General features: G+C 53.3%; 2 protein-coding genes across 5 annotated transcripts in view; one reads left to right on the plus strand and one right to left on the minus strand.

Annotated features, from left to right (window-relative positions):
• Positions 1–10,226, plus strand: part of TXNDC11 (thioredoxin domain containing 11) — a 64,733-nt gene extending 54,507 nt beyond the window's left edge. For 2 of the 3 annotated variants that reach the window (XM_045784351.2, XM_045784353.2), the window contains 4 exons: positions 1,528–1,670; positions 1,996–2,105; positions 5,454–5,534; positions 9,468–10,226. In XM_045784351.2, coding sequence (XP_045640307.1) covers positions 1,528–1,670; positions 1,996–2,105; positions 5,454–5,534; positions 9,468–10,110 — 977 coding nt within the window. In that variant the 3' untranslated portion in view covers positions 10,111–10,226. Of the gene's footprint in view, positions 1–1,527; positions 1,671–1,995; positions 2,106–5,453; positions 5,535–7,437; positions 8,559–9,467 lie in introns of those variants that run through there. The other variant, XM_045784352.2, reaches the window with a different exon arrangement.
• Positions 10,223–20,250, minus strand: SNN (stannin). Of its 2 annotated transcripts, none has more exons than XM_045784357.2 (2): positions 20,136–20,250; positions 10,223–13,200 (listed from the first exon to the last, which is right to left on the minus strand). In XM_045784357.2, the coding sequence occupies exon 2, from the start codon at positions 13,111–13,113 to the stop codon at positions 12,850–12,852; it is 264 nt and encodes an 87-aa protein (XP_045640313.1). In that variant the 5' UTR covers positions 13,114–13,200; positions 20,136–20,250; the 3' UTR covers positions 10,223–12,849. The 2 variants fall into 2 exon arrangements, with proteins under 2 accessions (XP_045640313.1, XP_045640314.1); XM_045784358.2 differs by lacking the exon at positions 20,136–20,250 and adding an exon at positions 19,553–19,636.
• Positions 20,251–20,479: the final 229 nt, after the last annotated feature.

Genomic DNA, 20,479 nt, shown 5'->3' on the forward strand with positions numbered 1-20,479 from the left:
AAATGTTTTTTTTTTTTCCTGTGTCAAATTATATATTATAAACATGAAGCTCCTGAGTGTTTAAAGGAACCCCGTGACCAATCGCTTTATGAATTGGCGTTCACTATTGATACTACAAATTGCTCCTGATTTGTGTTTCTAAAGTTACATTTTGGTATACCAAGTTTTCTTTTCCTTCCTTTTTTTTTTTTTTTTTAAGATTTTTTATTTATTAGAGAGGTAAAGAGAGCACGAGCTGGGAGATGGGGAGCGGTGGGGCGAGGGAGAAGCATGCTTCCTGCTGAGCAGGGATCCCAGCTGGAGGCTCGATCCCGGGATCCTGGGATCATGACCTGGGCAGAAGGCAGACGCTTAACCTACTGAGCCACCCAGGCGCCCCTTCCCCCAGGTTTTCTTAAAGTGAAACAAGTCCATGTTTTTAGAGTGTTTATTGGACTTCATAATTTTGTTCATGCATTCAGTGAGCTCATAATGAATTTCAATTTGAACTTAAGGGTCATCTGAAAGAAGCCTTCTTCAGATTTCTTTTGGTCTTCTGTAACTACTCTGAAACATACATCTAGCTGTTTTTCTTTGTCCTATAGTTGGTGATAACATTTTAAGGGTCCTCGTGAAAAAATTGCCTGTGTGTGATTGGTTTGCAGAGTTGACTCTTCAGTCGGCTTCTCTGGGCCAGTTTAGGGATTTAGGGTTCGTTCACATGAGGAGAGAATCTTTGGTTTTATGTTTCATAAACATAGCCAAGTAAGTAACTCAGATACAGACAATGACCTCTCTTTACTATGCACACGACACCCTTCACTTCTTCCTCCCTCTGCAGAACACAGGACCTCAAAATGGAGAGAGGTAGAGGAAGGAGAAAGAAGGGAGAACGCAGCAGCTCAGTCCTGCTTCAGACAGACAACCAAGCAATCTGAGGACAGTGGAGTTTATGGGGAGGGGAAAGTGTCTGTTCAAGTTAGGTTTTTGGATTGCTTGTGGGTTTTATTTATAGGTTTTCCCACTAAATATAATTGAGTTTATTTTTCCTAAACTTTCAAGAAGGAAACTTGAAGAACTCGAATAAACAAAAACCAAAGCTCGCTGTCCTTGAATTAAGGAGCATGAGATACCTGTCCGCTCACAGCAGCCTGTGTAGCAGTTGTCTTTTGTAGTGATGTTTAGAGGTCTTAGGATCGTAGGCTGAAATTGCTTGAAGATTGTGGTATGATGATCTGTGCAGTCTCTGGTGTCTATTTGTGGACTGATGCTGTTAGGAAAAAAAAAAAGAGAATTCCTGGTCTGTAAATACTGGAGCATCTGACACTGTGTGGCATTTTGTTCCCTAAATCCCTGTCTGGGGAGTCCTCCCAAAGCTACACCCGGTGCCACGCTGGGCAGCTGTGTTCAGCGTTTTACCTGTAGGTGAAGTGTTAAAAATGTCAGCCTGTGAAGCCAGCCCAGTTTTTTAAATGTAGGGTTTAAAGTAGGCCAGCTACTCTCCCAGTACTTAGCGAAGAGCTGATCTCATTTTCTCTTTATTTTTAGAGTCTTTTATTCAAAACTTCAGCGTTCTCTACAGTCCCTTGAAAAGGCATCTCATTGGAAGTGACTCTGCCCAGTTCCCTTCTCAGCATCTAATCACTGAAGTGACAACTGATACCTTTTGGGAAGTGGTCCTTCAAAAACAGGTATGGAATCACGAGAGAGGCAGAAATCACGCCATGTCTCCTTAGTCAAATAATCCGCAGAGCCGCAGTTGTCGGGGGGGAGCACTCGGGTGTAATGTGCAGAGTAAATCACATGGCAGTCTTCTGCACAACATGTAGGAGTTACATGCTGGTTTTCTAACTGCAAAAAGTCCTTCAAGAAAGCACATAATTGGAAAGATCTAAAAATGAAATTTTCGTAATTGGTGCATAAGCAGCATTTCTTGAATGCCTGCTGGGTTCTAAGTACAATGAGGACGTGAGCCCATTTCCTAGGCGCCAGTAACAGCCGTCTTCCCTTCCTCAGGACGTTTTGCTGCTTTATTATGCACAGTGGTGTGGCTTCTGTCCATCCCTCAATCATGTCTTTATCCAGCTAGCTCGCCTCCTGCCGACGGATACATTCACTGTGGCAAGGTAAGGGAGCCTGTGGCACTTTGGGCCTTGCGTGTCTTCCATCCTTAGGCTTAGCCATATGGTTTTCAAGAATCTGCCCATTGTTCATTAACCTTGGGTTAGATTTGGTGCGATTTGTCAGTTTAAAACCATGAGCAAAACCTCACTGAAAACAAAGTTTTCCTGATGAGTTTTGAGTGTTCCTTCCATGGTGTCGAGTACGTTTAACCCTGATTGGATTCATGGGAGGGTGAGTGTGGGAGCAGTGCTGACCTGGTTGCTAGGACAATCCCCAGATTGGCCAACTCTCTGGAATACCATGGGAAGTGTGCCCACGGACTTCAGTGGCGCTGGGGCTTCGGCCCAATGAAAGGGGGCCAGTGCCTGAAGTGCCGCCAACCTGCCCTGGGACCTGGAGCAGATCTCTCCCCCAGGTCTAGTTCTCCTCTTCACTCCTAAAATTCAAAGGATTGGTTGATAGCTATGTATTCTAGTCTTGTGATTCTGTGGGTAACCAGATATGGCCTTTATAGTAATCAAAACAATTTTTAAATCATTGTTTTGTAAAAAACCTCAAATAAAGAGTTTTTGGAAAAGGTACTAAGCTGTTTTGGGGCAGGGGGTGTTGTTTAGACTTGAACCTTCCAGACAGAATTAAATATAAAAGATTAAATCATAAGGAAAAAATAGCAGAACATAGAATATTGTGTTTGCTAGTTTCTTCGAGAGATGGAAACTTTCCAAAGTGAAGCAGTTACAAGAAATAGTTAAGGATGAACAGATTCCACTAGAAAAGGGCGCAGTGAGAGAAATGAGGAAAGTAGGCTTTAAAAAAGGACAGTAGCTGTATTTTACAGCATCTGTAATTCACCCATTGGATCTGCTTTAAGTACTGATTAGAGCCAAATTTGAGGATTTACTGTGCCACAAGATTTTTCTATATACATGTTATCTGACCTTGTTGGAACACTCAGTGAAGCAGATCTTAGGACCTCTTTTTACTGCGGGGGAAACAGAGTCAGAGAGAGGGTGGGTAACTTGCCCAGAGTCTCACAGCCTGTGAGTGAGGGACCAAGACTCAGAATCAGGTGCTCGTACCCCAGACCCTGAGAAAGAACAAAGGTTTAAGGGACTGCCGAGAGGAGAATGCAGTTTGTCCACACAAGGGAGTGTTTGTCAGCCTTGAAAAGGAGGGACATTCTGACACCTGCTACAACATGGATGAACCTTGAGGACTCAGTGCTAAATGAAATACTAAGATACAAAGGGACACAGGGTTCCTGGGTAGCTCAGTGGGTCAAGTGTCTGCCTTCAGCTCAGGTCATGATCTCAGGGCCTGGGATCCAACCCTGCTCAGTACTTCCTGCTCAGTGGGGCGTCTGCTTCTCCCTCCTCCCCTCCCCGCCCCCCGCTCACACACACACTCTCTCTTTCAAATAAACAAATAAAATCTTCAAAAAAACCCAAAAAGGGACACATACTATGTGACTGCAGGGATGTGAGGCACACAGAGGAGTCAGATTCACAGAGACAAAGAAGATGCTGGATGCGGGGCGGTGTGGGGAAGCTGTTGAACGGATAGAGTCTCCATTTTGCAGGGTGAAGAAATAGTTGTGGAGTCGGGTGGTTGGGATGGCTGCACCCCATTATGAGTGCACTTACCACTGCTGAGCTGTATGCTCAGAAATGGTCGGGCTGGGACATTTTATGTGTATTTTACCACAGTGAAAAACCAGCTGGGGGGCAGGGTGAGCCACAGCTGGGAGGGACTCCTGAGTGAAGAAAAGACTTGAGTAGGTTTCTCCTGGAGGAGGAGAGTATAAATAAGCAAGTATGGAGATTACAGTCTAATAAGTGTAAATTAAAACAATAACAAAGTATCATTTACGCTTACTAACAGATGCTTTTAAATGACAGCATCTTGTGTTGATAAAGTGAAGTTGGCACAGTCAGACCCAGCACATGAATTGGGCGTAACCTTTTGGGAAAGCATGTTAGCAGCATTTGTAAGAAAGCACAAAAATAGTTACACATTTTTGCCCCAGTTAATTTCACTTTGGGGAATTAAGGAACTAGGACTTGGAGAGGAGTGTGAGCTAGTCACTGTAGCACGATTTACGTCCAACAGGAGAGCAACAGCTAAGAAAATTGTGGCTGGGAGTTTGATGGGATTTTGACCCATTTATTTGAACAGTGCTTTTCATATAATTAATTGAAAAGAATTGCATATGAAATGTATGAGTACCGCTTTTCACAATGTGTAGGCATATACACCAAGCTCAAATGAGAAGTCCAGAAAGAAGCTCCTGATTAGCCCAGTGAAATTCTGAGTGGATGTTTATGGTAATGGTTTTCTTTCAATTTACTTTTTTTTTTTTTAAGTAAAACTCAGGAGAAGAAAAGTATTTGATGATAGACTAAAGTGTTCGAAAAAACGGAACTCTGATGTTTTAAGTAGGCTGTCCCAGGCCGAGGCAGGAGTGCTGTTCTGCTCAGTTGTTTAAAACCATTGTAATTTGGTCATTCTTCTAGACAAATGCATGAGACTGATTCACTCTCACACCCCATTATATTTTCTGGAAACTTATGTCACATTAATTGAGGACTCAAAAAATTGCCATCTTTTGTATGCATTGTTTGTGGTGATTGACATCGGAGCCACCTGGCCAAGTGGCCCTCCACGGTCTGCTCCCTCCTTTTAGGTTGTTTTTTTGTTGTTTTTGTTTCTTCATTGCCTGAGCAATGAACCCTGCGGGCTGGGGTGGGGGGCTGCTGCACTCTCAGCTCAGTGCTGGCTGTGGGAGGGGCCACTGCTTCCTTCAACAGTGACAAAGCCCAGGGTGGGTAATTCAGTACAGGTGTCATTTTCTGTATTAGAAAATTAATGTAAAGTCTACTAAGGAAATACAAGTTTTGTGGCCTCCGTGCAGATTTACAAAATACAAATATAAAATAGAGTATAATCTTTATTTTCCAGCTTGCTTATGTCTTCAGAGGCTTGATAAATTTTGCATAGTAATTTTCTTTTTCCAGAGCTGATTCAGTGATTAAAGTACTCGACCAGACCCTGTCAGGTGGGCGGACTGCTCCTGAGGTGTCAGTGAGGTAGTTTGTTGTTGTTTTTTGGAAAGCTCATTTTTACTCTCAGGACATGTGACTTCCACTCCATAAGTGAGGTGGAAAGTTGCATGTTCTGCAAGCCCCGGTTCTTCTTGCCTGGCTTGCAGCCAGCTTGCATTGGTAGTGTAGTCACCAAGGGGCTGGTCAGTGTGGCCACAGAAAATGCTCCAGGCTCTTCTGTTATCAGAGAGGGTTCTTTGAGGTTCGAGTGCCTCGGGCTGATCTTTTACTTTTTCTCATCTTTGCCAGGATTGATGTGTCTCAGAATGACCTTCCTTGGGAATTTATGGTCGACCGTCTTCCCACCGTCTTATTTTTTCCCTGCAACAGGTAAAGCTGAATTTTTTCAATATTTGGGCAGATGGGATTCTTTTGCTGAAAATGAAATGGGTTTAAGGTACTTCACAGAAGTGAAATGCAAATCATTAGCTATTACTAAACAATTCTGAGTAAAATATATTGTTCAAAAAATGTTCCATTAGGGACCAAGGGTAAAAGGGCTTTGGTGTGTGGCTTTGGTAAGAATTTTGCCCCTCTTGGAGTGTGTGTGCTCACGAACATGAATGTGGCTACCAGAACTCGTTTCCCTTCTTGGCCGCATGAGCGTTCAGTGGATGGAAAGCAAAGAGCCACATTCACGTGGTGCAGGACAGTCACTCCTCTGTTGAGCCCCCGGATGTCAGGCCCTGCCTGCCCCAGACTTTCATGTGTGTCATTTTCCGTTGGGTTCTGCTGATGACCACCTTGTCCCTCTTGTGCAAACTGGAGATGGAGAGTCTCCTCCCTACTGCACCCCATTCCTGGGATTCAAGGAGCCTTCTCCCCAAGTGTACAGACTTCTGTGACCATCTGCCCTGGGGCTGTCACCTTGATGTCTTCACATTTGTCTAAGCAGACTCCAAGTTCAGTGATGACAACAACTATCCTGAAAGCCCAGCAGACAGGGATGGGACATAAGCAAAGGGGACGGCCTAGCTTGGCAGTTAGTAAATGTTGGATGCGGATGTTTTGCTAAAAGGGAAATTAACTCTTGGCTCTGAAAGCCTGATGAACCAGATGTTCTGTCCCTGTTTAAAAAAAAAAAAGATTCCCTTTTGTTTATAAAAGAATGGGTCCTCAGGGACCAGTCACCGGCTCTGACAGTGTCTTTCCAGGGGGAAGCATTTGCCCGATTATTTTAGTGAGGTTCCTAAGTCATACATGTGATGTCTCCTGTTCTCACCTCCTGCACTCACTTCTACTGCTCATTGCAGCCACTGCCATACTTTGTTTCTCCAGGAGAGTGCTTCCTTCCGAGAGATTGAATCATTTCCTTGTTTTTTCCTCTTTATCTCAAGGAATTTTTGCTGGAATACTTCCTAGGGTAGTAGGGTCCTGTCACATCGCGCACTAAAAACGGAGTGTGACTCATGCTGTTCTGTTAACTGTCGTGATGAACCTTTTTCCTTCTAAGAAGCTTTTGAAGTGCCACACAGTCCAGGAATCCTGGACAATAACACTAGCAATTTCATTTGTGTGGGATGGTGGTCAGGCATGAAGTTTAATGAAGCATGGTTTTGGAATTTCAAATGTAGTTTGGGAAAGTGGTCAAGTCATAACACCCAGCATGTGCCTTTGCATGGAGACGTCCTCAGCAACTAGAATGCAGGAGTATGTATTGAGAGAGACCGAGAGAGACACAGAGAATTGCATGTTTGGGAGACTGAGTCGGGCTGTGTGGGGGACCGAGCTTTCATCAGGAAGCTGCCTGATGTGGTCACTGTGGGGCTGGACCACTGTGGTGGTCCCTGCAGCCCCTCACCATTGAAAGGTCAAGAAGGTAAATGCCAACTATGAGAAGAGTGTCCAGCTCTTTGTTAATACGAAGAGCTTGGGAAACTGAAGCCTTACTGCTCAGGAATGGAATTTTTCTTATTTCCTAAAAATAAAAGAGTAGTCAGAAATGAAGTAAACTCCTCGTCAGCTGGTCCAAGCTGAGTGTTCGGCACACTCGGAAGGTGTGAATGGGCCAAGGGCAGGAGTTGACCGCTCGCAGGAGAGGAAGTGAAAAAGGCCTTTTTCACGTTGCATAGTTATTTTTAGTGAAGAGACTAGATAGGTTTTGGTAAAGTGTAAGTTTGCGCATGCACTAGGTTAAAATGTGTGCAGTAAGTAGGGGAAATGTTAAGATGCTGACAGTTATTTCGGAGGAGGACTACAGGTGATGTGGGAATGCCTCTTGTTTGCTTTACAGCTGGTCTCCAGCGAGCACATATTTTATAGTCATGGAAGGGAGAAACCACATGAAACGGCTTGTCCTCCCCCATGGTGTGCGCCGAAGCCGCCTCCTGCCCCTGGCAGGCCCGGCTCTCCTGTGCAGGGCATCCTAGAGCCTCTCTGCTTGCACCGCTGTGTGTGACGGCGCGGAAGTCAGGTGCTCCGGCCGGCCTGGGTGAGGCCATCTCGGGTGCGGTAGCTTCCTGTAGCTTGGGCCCTGAGAAGCGCCTCCCTTCTGCAGCGGCACAGCCCGCCCGTCCTCACTCTCCTACCCCCTTTTTTGGAGTAAAGGCCTATACCCTGTTCCTCATGTGTTTATCTAGCCGTTTAGGTGCTAGAGGGGCGTGAACACGCTCCTGGTGAATTTAGAGCGGAGTCCAAAATGATTCCTTTTTGGAGGTTTGTTCACACCTTGCATCTGCGCTACTTCTAGAAAGTTGGAAAGCCATTCAGCACACCCGTTGGTAGATTCACAGAGATTGCTCCCGGGACTCGACTTTAGCATGCTGACAGGTGTCGCTCTCGGTCCTGTAAATGCCTCCACACACAGTAAGGCACCTTGGCAGCTCTCTCCTGGGGAATGCAGTGCCTCTGCCCTGCGAGACGAGGTTTGCGCCACACGGCTCAGTGGCAGAGCCGGCCTCCACTCGTTCTTCCTTGCCTGCGTGTCATAGGGGCCAGGAGGTTTTCAGTTGTCTGTTGAAAGGCTAGGAGGCCCCCACTCAAAGCAAGCTTCTCTGTGTGAAGAAAACCATGCTTTAAAGAAGGGTGTGGTTATATACTTCAAATATTTGGGTATTCCATGTATCCAAAAGTCTCTGTAATGTATAAAACAGGGCATGTGTGATTTTAATTTCCCGGTGATTTTTATTTCATTGGGGAAGAGCTATCCATCAATAGAACACCTTTTGTCTTTTCTTAGATATTTTACCACTGGCTTTGTGTGTGGAGAGGGTGTGTAAGCTTTTAATGAATGGTTCCTTGGTTGGTTTTTTACAGAATAATGTGATGGTTTTTCGGCTAACACTCAGCATTCAGGTTAATTTGTGTCATCCGTACAGCAGTCCCGTGAGAGCGATGATGTGCTTGCTTCCCCTTTTACAGATGAGGCAGTGCAGGGGCGCAGAGGGGTCACCTGTCTGGGTGCTTAGGACCATGAGCACCAGTCTTGTGAGTCTTCCCGGCACGTGGCTCTGGGGCCCGTATGTGGTAGAAATGTTGGTCATCAGACAGTTAAATGACAACTTCTAAAAAGGAATTTTCTACATCAGGACTTGCAACAGAGCTTTGGGGGAACCCCCTTCATACGTCACTTTCCTTCCTTATTCTGTGCTTTCAGCACAGGGTAGGCTTCATTTCTCGGAGTCCCATGGTTGGTCTTTTTGTGGGGGGTCAGGGCTTGCGTGATACCTCCTCCATCGTATTAATAAAAATGTCTCCAGATGTTGCCAAATACCCCTGGGGGGTTATAGTCGCCCCCAGTTAACAGCTCCTGCCTTGGATAACGTGTAATAAATGCTGGCTGAAGAAATCTGGCTGAGTGTTCAGTCTTTCCTATTGCACCAGACACTGTTGACGGCCACGGAGTGACATGGGTGACGTCCTGCCCCGGACATCCTTCCTTCCACGCCACTGGGCCTCTCAGAGCTCGTGGAGGCCCCTCTGCCCGCGCGCTGCCGGTGCCCTCCATCATCCCTGGCTTGAGGATTGGGCCTGGGAGTGCTTGTCTGTCTTGGAAGGTTGTTATCAGAAACTGGGCTCTTTGTCCTTAGGAACACACACACATTGGAGATAAGCCACCTTAATTACAGAATGAGCACATGGGACATCCTCAGTTTGTAGAAAAGTTTTTGCCCAGATAACATTTTCCCTGCTGACTTTCACTAAGTAAAATCCTCGGAATGTCTTTTGGTGGGAAGTAAGCAGCCCGGCCTTTGGTAGCAGTGTGGTTCGGCCTAAGACTGTTGATGGAACTCTCACCTTTGACTCCTTTCCCTTTCTCTCCAGAAAGGACCGTAGTGTGAAATACCCCGAAGACCTTCCCATCACCCTTCCCAATCTGCTGAGGTTCATTTTGCATCACTCAGACCCTGCTTCCGCCCCCCAGAACTTAGCTAACCCTTCTACCAAAGAGTGTCTTCAGAGTGAGGCAGTCTTCCAGCAGGGCCACATCTCCCATTTGGAGAGAGAGATCCAGAAGCTGAGGGCAGAAATTAGCACCCTGCAGCGCGCGCAGGTGCAGGTGGAGGCGCAGCTCTCCAGCGCGCGCAGGGACGAACACCGGCTGCTCCGGCAGAAGCAGACCCTGGAGAAGCAGCACGGCCTGCTCCAGCTGCACAGTGAGCAGCTGCAGGCCCTGTACGAGCAGAAGACCCGCGAGCTGGAGGACGTGGCCCGCAAGCTCCAGGAGCTGGCCGACGCCTCGGAAAACCTCCTCACCGAGAACACGTGGCTCAAGATCCTGGTGGCCACCATGGAACGGAAGCTGGAGGGCAAGGACGGAGCCGAAAACCTCCCTCCCCCACAAGAGGCAGGCTCTGACCCCCCCGAGCCTCCAGGTGCCCCCCGGCTACCTGGCAGCACCCCTCCGCCTTCCAACAGCAGCTCCACGCTGGTGTCCGAAAGGAGCAATGAGAATAGGACAGACTAACTTGGAAAATGACATGAAGAAATCAGAGGTGAAAACTGTACATTGGGAATATATTTATGCAAATTTTATTGAAATTTATTGTAAATAAAGATTTTCTCAGTGGTCTAGAAAATCAAGTTGAATGTCATTCAGCGTTTATTGAACAGGGATGACATCCCTTCCACTTATTGCACAAACTTGGTAGCTTTGAGACAGAAACAGGAGCACAGTCCATTTGAACATTTGTCTGAAAAGTTAGTCCGTATTTGAGTGGCTCAGTGTCCAAGAGTTCCCTCCCCATTCCCCGACTGTTGCTTCTGTGATGCCATGCAGGATGAAAGGCTGATTTCCTGACTGACCCATCAGAAGACCAGAACACAACAGTTGGGCTATTCAGAAAGAATTCAACGAGAGGTCATAACTTAACTAAGCCATGTTGAGTCTGTGGCTCTGGTGTCTACGCTAAAGAAAAGTAGCTATTGATAAATAGGAACAGTGAGCGCTATTATGTGGTGGTTCACTGCCTCTCCAGGCACTCCCACTTGCTTCGCAGAGACCCTGTGCCTGCCACCCTGACCTGGCATTGCCACTGCAAAGACATTGCCCCTGGCAACCGGGGCGTAGGTGGGATGAGGAACCTCCAGGAGCGAAACCCAGGAGAAAGTGAAGGTTCGTCATTTCAAAACCAGAACTTCACCAGCACCGGTTAAAACGTCAGGGCAAGTCTGACAGTCAAGGGATCATGTTCAGGGTCAGCTCCGGGGGCGGGGGGCGGTCCCTGGTTCCCCAAGAGAAGACAGCCTGGGTGTGTGCTGCTGGCTGCGGAAAGTAGAGGTAGAAAGCCTGGAAGTTCTGAGAGGCGAGCAGAATGGATCAGACACCCCTACACCTTTCACACTGGTCTCAAGGGTCCTTCATCAGAAAGCCAGCCTTCTCCCTGATTTTCCATGGGGCGCCTTTGAAAGTGCTGGCCCCCTCAGGCCCACGTGGCCTCTGAGGGCCTCTGGCCTCTCAGGCTGGGCCATCCCCCTATTAGGGGCCAGGGATGTCTCTCCCGTGCTAAAGCCCAGCTGCCTTGCAGGGGCTCCTCAGTAGCCCCCTGGGGCATCTCCTTCCTACCAGCAGCTCAGACTGCTATCGAGCTACCCTTCTCCCAGCCCCCAAGCTAATACTTCATGTTTGACCCCCAATTGAAAGGTATGCTGCTAAAATGAAGTGTTCCCTAAGCTCCCTCCTTGGAGTTCCAGAAAGTAGATTAATTCACCATGCTTGTTAGAGACTTGAGTGAGGCCAGAGGAGCCGCCGTCAGCCTGACCAGTGCTCTGCGGGTAAGCCCAGGCTGGCCTTCAGTTAATTACTAAGGATGCCGACACAAGCCGCATTTCAATCATGATAGTGGAGAATGTGCTTACGGTGGTGGGTATACACAAGGGACGCCTGGGAGATGCAGCGTGTGGGGGTGTTGCCCAACCGAGAGCCATCAACACCTCATCTTCATCAAAACCCCATCCTGAACCTAAAACTCACTCTCCCCGCTGTGCCCTCCTCTGGGGCCCACTATGGGTGGGCTGTCAGGCCATCGTCTTGGGGGGGGGGGCTCTCCTGGGTGCTCATGCACTCGGGGCTCTTAGAGCAGGGTTGGGAGACTCTCCTCGGTGGCCCGCTGGGGAAAGTGAAGTCCAGTACCCAGCAGGTGGGTGGTGCTTGGAGAAGAAAGGAAACTAATGTGTGAAAAGGAGGAGGAGGGGACCCTCAAAGTCCCCGCACCCCACCCCTCCAGTGCAGAAAGTATTAAATACAACAAACAAAAAACACAATTTCCTCTTTCCTGGGCCAGCTGGGTTTTAGATAAAGGTAGCCGCCGCAGGCACTGGTGTTTCCAGCGAAGCCTATGCCAAGTAATGCTGGGGGGCAGGGGGGGGGGGCAGCAGTGGGGGTGTGCTGAGCATGCTCAATGAAGTGCTCTGCCACCAGGCCGCCGGGCAGCCCTCGGGACGCGGGCCCTGGCTCGTCCTTCACTGGCTCTCAAGCAGCGGTGGTGGCTTCCTTGCAGTAACTCCACTCTCAACAGGAAACTGGGTATTTAGTGACCGAAAGAGAGGGGGGCGTGGCTCTTCCATCCATTGCTAACCAAGCAGAAAGCACCAAAGCACCCCAGCTGGTCAGCCACGAGACATAAAATGGACGTGTCTTGTCCTCTGCCCAGACACAGACACACATAGACACACACACAGACACACACATGTATTAGAGGCCCCTGCCAAATGCAGTGTGGGCCTTCCATGTCTAAGACACCCCCCCCCCATAGCCTTGAGTCAGCTTATCATGACTACAGTCAGTCCCATGTGCTCTACACGATATTTTTAAAAATCAGCAAAAAAGGCTTAAGCACATGCTTCCGGGGCCTATTTACAGTTCACAGGTTTGTGAGTTCACGCGTTACAGTAGTAGCTCCATCAAAAACGGGCTCAGCTAAACATTCAAGTAACAAAAAGCGCTGTGGGGTCGCGAGCCCCGGCAAGGTCAGGCCTGCCCACTGCCTGCAATGGGCAGTCCCACCAGGAGGCCAAGGGGATGCCCAGGGCCGCCGCATCCTGGCTAAGGACAGCCAAGACCTCGGGAGTCAGTGCATGCGGTGATGAAGCCCAGCGAGGCCATGCCGGCAGGTGTCAAGCCTTCCTCAGCAGCACGTCTGTGGTTTCGCCCCTCTCATGCCTCTCAGCTGGCTGCAAACAGGCCTCGGGGCCTCCGCATGCCAGCTCAGCCGTGGACTTCTGGGCCGTTCGGGGTCAGCTTGGCCTTCCTCTCCACGCACGGTCCCTTGGCGGAGTACTGCACCAGCAGGAAGGGCTCCTTGGTCTCGCCATCCCCCACAATGCTCTCCTCGTCTTCAGACTGGCTGATGCGCTGCAGCCGCAGGTAGCACCAGCAGCCCAGGATCAAGGCCCCCAGGGCAGCGATGGCGATGAGGATGACAATGACCGTGACCACGCCCGTGGTGGGGCTGTGGTCCATAATAGACATGGTCAGCGCCTGGGGAGGTTTCCGCGGGAGGAAGCTCGTAGGGCGGTCTGCTCAGCGAGGCTGGAACTCAGGCTGGACACGAGAACCCTGAAAGACAAAGCAGGATGAGGCTTCACTGGGGACTCTACGGGGCCCTGACAGCTCACAAGCTCGGGGCGGCCGCGGTGGGAGACCTCTCCCATAGGGACTATTTTTAATCAGGTCATAAGCCTGACCATCCTGCCCTCATCCTAGTGAAAAACAGCTGGTTGGCTTTCGCTGTTTCTAGCTCATGATGTCACGAGCATTCTCTTCGCTCACAACAGCCCACTTCCACTTCCTACCTCTGACACCATCAGTGCTTCTGCTACCAGACAGGAGTCAACCTCGCTCAGCCAAGGAGCCAGAGATGCAGGGAAGGGGGCCCATGACCCGCAACCCCATGGCAGCCCCACTGAGAGCTGGAAAAGGGTCTGTTTGAGGGGAATGTTCTGAAAGCCCAGCACCACGAGGTGTTCAGGAACTGCCCAGGGACCAAGAGGAGCCAGTACTTCCGTGATGGCCAGACATGAGGGAATCGAAAGCAGGGAAATGACCTCAGTCCCTCTCTCCAACAGGCAACATATATAACTCAGCCAAGTCTTCCGGAACACCTGGGAGAGGGCGCAGCAGAGGACAGCCTTTGTCCACAAGGGAACTGTGACCAGCCGGGCAAGAGTCCTCAGCAGCCCAGTCCTGGAACGTGGAGGCATTCAGGACAGCTTAGGGGAGGACAGGCAAGGGAAGGGCAGACTGACCCTGCCCGCACTGAGCTCAGTGTCAGGGGCAGGACCCAGACCGCAAATGGGTCGATAGGCCAACGCCTGTCACTACAAGCGTGTCGGTGCCATGCCAGGAGCACAGGGGACTGGGTGCCAGGACGCTACGTTGGGCAGAGCAGGCACTACCTGGGGAGGTGAGGCCGATGCTGAGCTGGCAGGAAGAGCCAACCCCTGGGGAGGAGCATTCCTGGCAGGGGAATAGCATCGGTGAAGTCTCTGAGGCAGGAGAGGGCCTGCGGGCAAGTGTAGGAGCTGAGGGCGGTGGGCAGCTGGTGTGCGTGGGGCGCCGGGAGGGCTGCTGCCCACCTCAGACAAGCCGCTGCACCTCGCTGCGCCTCAGAGTCCTCCTCTGTGGATGGGGCTGGTGAGGGGCCAAGGAGAGCCAGCGGTGGGAAGCAAGCAGACAGAAAGAACCCAGACTCTCCGGGGGACTGAGGCTGGAGGTGCTGGAGCTAGCAGGCTCCCCTGGGTCCCCAGACCCTGCACTTTCTAACTTGTCCTCCTCGCCAAAAATGAAGCAAATAATAGTAACATGCACCCAAGCATTTGAGGGTCAGGAAAAGCCTGTGCCACCCTCTGCGTTCAGTGAGAGCAAGCTGTTGAATTCACTTCTCTGGAAAGATGGACATCAACACAGGGAGAGGGCCTTGGAAGGGAAGGTTTTCCCCCCAGACAGGATGGAACCTGCCGTCCTCGAGCAATACGGCCTTAATTAGAAATGATTCTTACCCACACCAGGAAGACTCCCCACCCACCCAAGGCCAGGCTTGCCTGAAGGTCAAAGGCAGCTAAGTCGAAGCTCCTGGAGTCTGTCCAGGGACCAGGCCTCCCCCCTCCCCGAGTCTGGTCCTGCCACCCATGCCCACATCTGCAGAGACGTCCTGGGCAGGAGGGGGGTGATATCCCTGCAGTCTGCCCTTCTTACCACCTGCAGGGCCAGGCTGCTGCTGTCACTGTCAGCAGGCTCCCTGGCCCACCAGCAATGCCCCTGTCGCCCAGAGGAAAAGCCTCAAGTCCTACACGGCCTGACAGGATGTGTGTCGTGTCCCCCCCCCCCCCTGCTGCTCCCCGGCCACACTGACCCTGCTGCCTCTGACCTCCAGGCCTTGAGCTAGACAGGTCTCTCCACCCCAACGCTCTGTTCCCTCACTCTTATTCAGTGGTCCTCGGCTGGGGCCACTATGCCTCCCAGGGGACATCTGGCAATGTCTGGAGACATTATTTTTGTAGTCACAACTGGCAGTGGGGGGGCTCTACTGGCATGGAGTAGACAGAGACCAAGGATGTGCTCAACATCGCACGGTGCAGGGGACAGCCCCCACTAACAGAGATCTGGCCCCAAATAGCAACAGTGCGGAGGGTGAGAAACTCTGGCCGGCCCTGGTTAACTCCAGTCAGGAAGGGACACCTTCCAGGCCCTGCAGCCCAGGAGGGTCTCTTCGTCCTGTGCCTGCTCCCTCCCTTCCTCCAGGGCGCTTGCTTCAGTGCGCAACCCTGGCTTCCACAGCACGGCCATCTGGTTGGCACCTGCCTCCCTCATCGGGCTGTGTGCTCCAGGAGGGGCCCTGCACACTTCTGGGCTGCCAAGTACACAGGCTATCCTGGCCTTTTCCCTGCCACCACCAGGGCTGCCATCAGCTCCCGCCACCGCTCTCAGCCTGTCCCCTCAGGCCTCCAGCAAGGACAGGTACCCCGCCACACACACCCCTCGACAGCCTGCCAGCTGTGCTGGGTGAACTTCTCTTCCTGCTAGGGAGGACACCCACCTGCCTTGTCCCTCCCCCTGGCCCTCTTGTGTCCAGTGCCTGCTGGGGTGCCTGCCCTCCTACCAGGCCCCTGGACAGGAAAGCAACGCGGTATCAATTCAGAAGGGGAAGTATGTGTGTGTTTGGGGGCAGGAAGTAGGAAATCAAACAATGGCGGCAAGACCTGAGGAGGGGCGAGCGCCAGGGGCCAAACCTTCCAGGGAGCCTAGGAGGCACCTACCAGTCCAGGGGGAAGCCACATGGTCCCAGGACTAGTGGGGAAACTGAGGCAGAGGCAGCCCCAGTTCATAGGGACCCTTTGAGAGGACTGGTGACCTCAAAACCCTGTCTGCTGCCCCCGCCCCAGGCCAGGGGAACTCTCACCCCAAGTGCACAGAGCCAGGTGACCAAGCCATGGGCATGCCTGGCCTGTGCTTGCTGGCGCCACCCTTCCCCCCAAGTGTGTTGTTTGTCCCTGCATTCACCCAGCGAGAATTTCCTGAGAAACGATGGTTTAAAAAAATCTGCTCACATCATCCACTACTCAGAACCTTCCCTGGCATCAGCCAAGAATCAAAACTCCCTGCCTCCCCTGGTTTCTTCACACCCTCGCCACCCTCCCACCTCAAACCCTCTGAACTTTCTCTTCCTTCTACTGGGAATATTCTTCCCTGACTGCCCCATGACTGGCTCCTTCCTATCATTCGGGACTTTCTCCGTGGGTGCCTCTGGGGGGGACCTTCCCAGACCACCCAGGCTCCAGACGCCCCACCAGGCACAGCTGCCACTGCCTTGCATTACACCACTTTGTCCCCAGCCCTACTATCAGTGCACAGCAGGTGCTCGACGTCTGCTGAGTGTTCCGAGCCCAGAGACACCGTCATGAGTTAGAGGGGCCCCTGTGCTTACAGCAGCTCCCACCCCTGAGCCCGCTCTCCAACCCGAAGCCACTCCCAGGACCCTCCGCATGGTCCCCACACCTGTCCCAACAGCCTCCAGGAAGCTGGCAGCCTGAGCGTGAGGGCAGGAGCATCGTGTGCAGGTGGATTCCCAGTGGGCCTGAGCCCACGAAGGGGCAGCTGCCTCCACGTGCTGGGAGGCAGGGAGAGGAGGACGCCACCAAGAATCAGAGTCCAGGGGACGTCTGAAGCATGAGGGTGGCTGGCTGGTTCCCCCTGAGCCCCCATGGCCTGGGCTGGACCCTACCCACTTGCTTTGCCTCTCCCGACTTCCCTCATGCCCTTCTGAGCCAAGGTATCTCCTGCAAGTCAGCTGACCCCTCACCCTGATCCAGGCAAGTGCACAGCGTGGGACAGGACGGCCACAGCATGGGCTGGGTCGACGCCCAGGATGGTACATGGGAAACCTGCACCCCCTCAGAACAATCATCAAAGTAGTTTAACACTCATTGCATACACTCTCTTCATCCTCCCAACAATACTGCGGCTAACACTGCTCACCGGTATCAGTCCCGCTTTACAGATAAGGAAACTGAGGCACAGAGAGTTTGAGTGCATTGCCCAAGAATGAAGAGCCAGAATGCAGGATGTGACCCCAGAAGTGGGGCTCAGGAGATCAAGGGAGAGGGTCTTCCAAGTGCTGAGTGCAGGGCCAGCCTGGTGGCCAGAGTGTAGCCAGGAGCCTGCAGGCTCTGGGCACTCTGGGGCTGGGCAAGAGAACACACGCCCCCACCCCCAACCTCTGTACCAGCTCCTAGCCAGCTCCCTCAGCCAGGATGAAGGCTAGCACTGGAAGCCCGAGGCCATCTGATCCCCCAAAACATACAGGACCAATCTTCCACTCTTCCGCTCCGTGGACCCTCAGTCCCACCCCCCCGGGCCAAGGGTGGCCTGACCTTCGGATCTCACCCACAGCTCCTGGAAAAACAAGCTCTAAAGCCTAGCTCCCCACTCCCTGCCCCTCTGCCCACCAGTGGGCTCAAAAGGACAGTCCCCACCTCAGCCACCAGCAAGCTGAGGGTAGATGCCTTCCACTGTCCTGTGGTCCTTCAGAGTTCACAGCTTAGGTCTTCTGCACTGTAACACTAGGTTCCAGTTACCTCCTCTTCATCAGACCCCAAAACTGAGCCTTAACCCCAGTCCACAGGTGATTTTACACACTCAGGCTCTGTGGGGCCGCAGCTAGCAGCAGAGCTGATTCAAATCCCCACCTCCCCTGCCACCTCCGACGCCACTTCACCCCCCTACTGTGAGCTGTTCTCACCTGGCCAAGGAAACTGCTCCTAACGGCCTTGGTGTCTCAGTGTGCAAAATGGGACTAAGGCCCTGACCTCACCACCAGGCTGTGGGGAGGATGAGCAGTGATAAGAAATGTGGAAATGGAAGGGCTGGGGGGCAGGCACTCGGTTTGCACGTGACCAGGTACCACACCTTCCTGATTCCACAGGGAGGACAGTGAGCCCTTAGTATCACCCCTGCCTCCCACCACCAAGGACCTGCCTCCCAGGAGGGTACAGAGCCTGGTCCAGGCCCGACACCGCAAAGAGCCTCTTCCTCAAGGATACCTGCCACCTTCTTCTTGCTTAAATGGGCATATCACGAGTGTCACCACGCCCAGCAGGACACCAGCTCACCACCCCCACCCTCCACCTGGAACTACCCTATTTACAGGGGGGCCAACCCCTCCACGGGGCAGGGAGTTGCTGCAGTGCCCCCAGGGGTTAAGCCATGCCCTTGGGCAACAAAGACATCTGCCAGGTGTGCCAGCGAGCCAGGCTCTGCCTCTTCAGGGGACCCCAGTTCACACACCAGAAACATTTCCTGCCTGGTTTTTGATTACGAACATAAGATGGTATAGGGAGGATAGTGTACTGCTGGGCAGAGTCAGGATGCAGGTGGAACATCTACTCTGTGCCAGGTCCAAGCAGGTGCTGGGACCCAAGGACGCATGGCACAAGGCTCCTGCCCTCCAAATACCACGACCAAGAACAGCAAGGATGCAGATGGGAGAAAGCATTATGGGGCTAAAGCTGCCCGAAGCCATACAGCCAGTGTCATCGCAGCCTCCCATCACCCACCCAGTCATACCCCATCCTCCAGAAGAGGAAGCTCGCACCAGAACCCCCTAGGTTCCCCAGGGGCAGAAGAGGAAGCTGGTGCAGACTGAGCCCAGGGACTGCCCCAAGGTCAGTCTGGGTCTCCTGGGGCCCAGGCCTGTGGCTCATGCCCCCACCCTGTGAATCAGCCACTGGTCATTCTCACAGGATCAGTCCACTTGGCCAAACAACTCTGGTAATAACAGTAGATGCCCAACGAAGGTTGCCAATGATTACTATGTGCCAGACACGGAGAAGCTAAGCACTTCACACAGATCCTTTCTCCTTTCAGCCTCAAAATAGCCCTAGTGTTATTGAGCCCACTTTGCAGATAAAGAATCTGTGGCTCAGAGAAGTTAAGTCAATTGCCCAAGGTCACACAGCTCAAAAGTAGCTGCACAGGGAGTCAAACCCGGGCAGCCTGGATTCCGAATCCCAGAGCTCAACCCAGACACAAAAATGTCATATTCCTGACCCCGGCCTCCACACTGTCCTGCCTCAGACCCAGGGGCCATGTAAATCCCAGTGCGGCCCCGACGGGGCAGGCTAGGTGACAAGGGCTCGATGCTGGGGACACAAGGATGACAGGCGCCCCGGCAGCTACCGCGTGCGGAGCGCGGGCGACGTGCAGGCGCGGTGCCAGGCGAGCTCATCGCACCCTCTCATTTAACCCTGCCAGGCGACACCGTCTCCCCCACTCTACCAAGGAGCTGAGCGAGGCTTGAGGGAGGAAGGGGCTTGGCTCCCTGGGCGACAGCTGGAGGGGACTGACAGCTGGAGAAGCAACTCCAGTCGGCCCGACTGGGGCGGGGGGGGGGACGGGGCGGAGACCACGATACCCAGTCATGCCCACGCCGCGCAGTCACCGCCGACGAAACTCGATCGGCACCAAACGCTGCGGCCCGTCCTCAGTTTCCCCACCTGCGAAATGGGCGCCAGACGTCGCCAGGGACCCGCGCTCCCACCCCTAACCCCCGGAGCCCTCCGGACCACCCGGGGGGTGCTAGGACGCCCACCTCCTCCGTTAATTTTAAATATCCCGAGGCATCCCGAGGAACCCAGAGGCCGGCCTGGGGCGCGGAACTGCGGGCCGCGGTAGCCGGCAGGGACGGGGGGTGGGGGGAGACACCCGCTCCCCGCAAAGCGGCCGCCGCCCCCCGCCTCCTCCTTTGTCCGGATCTCGCCGCAGCTGAGCGGACAAAGAACCCCCACCCGCGGGCGCGGCCCCCCGGAACAGACCCTCCTCCCGAAGCCGCGTCCCCGCCCCGGCTGCCCCTCCCCCGCCGCATAGACACCCCCCCCCAACCCTCCGGCCCGCGGCCGAGCCTCCCCAAGCGCGCCCCCAGCCCACCGGGGGCCGCCCCTTCCCCTCCCGCGAGCCCCCGCCCGTCCCGACCGCCCGGCCCGCCCCGCTCTGCTCACCATTGCGCCGCCCGCAGCCCGGCGCTATCGCCCCGCAGCAGCCCCGCGGGCCCGGCTCCGCCCGCCCGCCTGCCAGCCCGGTCCGGCAGCCGCGTACCGTCGGGACGCAGGAGCCCCGCTCTGCGGCGGGCGGGGCATCCCCGGCTCCGCCCCGGTCGGAGGCGTGGCCCGCTCGGAGCGGCCAATGGAAGCCTGCGCTGAGACGGCGGGGCGGGGCGGGCCGGGGCGGGATCACGTGCGCGCGGGGCCGGAGCGGCCCCGGCGGGGCGGGGGCTGCGCGCAGCTGGCAGCCCTGGGGGCGGGGGGCGGACTCGCCTCCGCGCGCGCGGATTGGGCGCCGGTGG

This window comes from Ursus americanus, chromosome 2 (assembly GCF_024610735.1).
Source record: "Ursus americanus isolate L20-20 chromosome 2, mUrsAme1.1.p, whole genome shotgun sequence".
NCBI classification, from domain to species: Eukaryota; Metazoa; Chordata; class Mammalia; order Carnivora; family Ursidae; genus Ursus; species Ursus americanus.

Bases quoted from the DNA above. Each gene is read 5' to 3' on its own strand.
- SNN (XM_045784357.2), bottom strand. From the start codon at position 13,113: ATGTCTATTATGGACCACAGCCCCACCACGGGCGTGGTCACGGTCATT.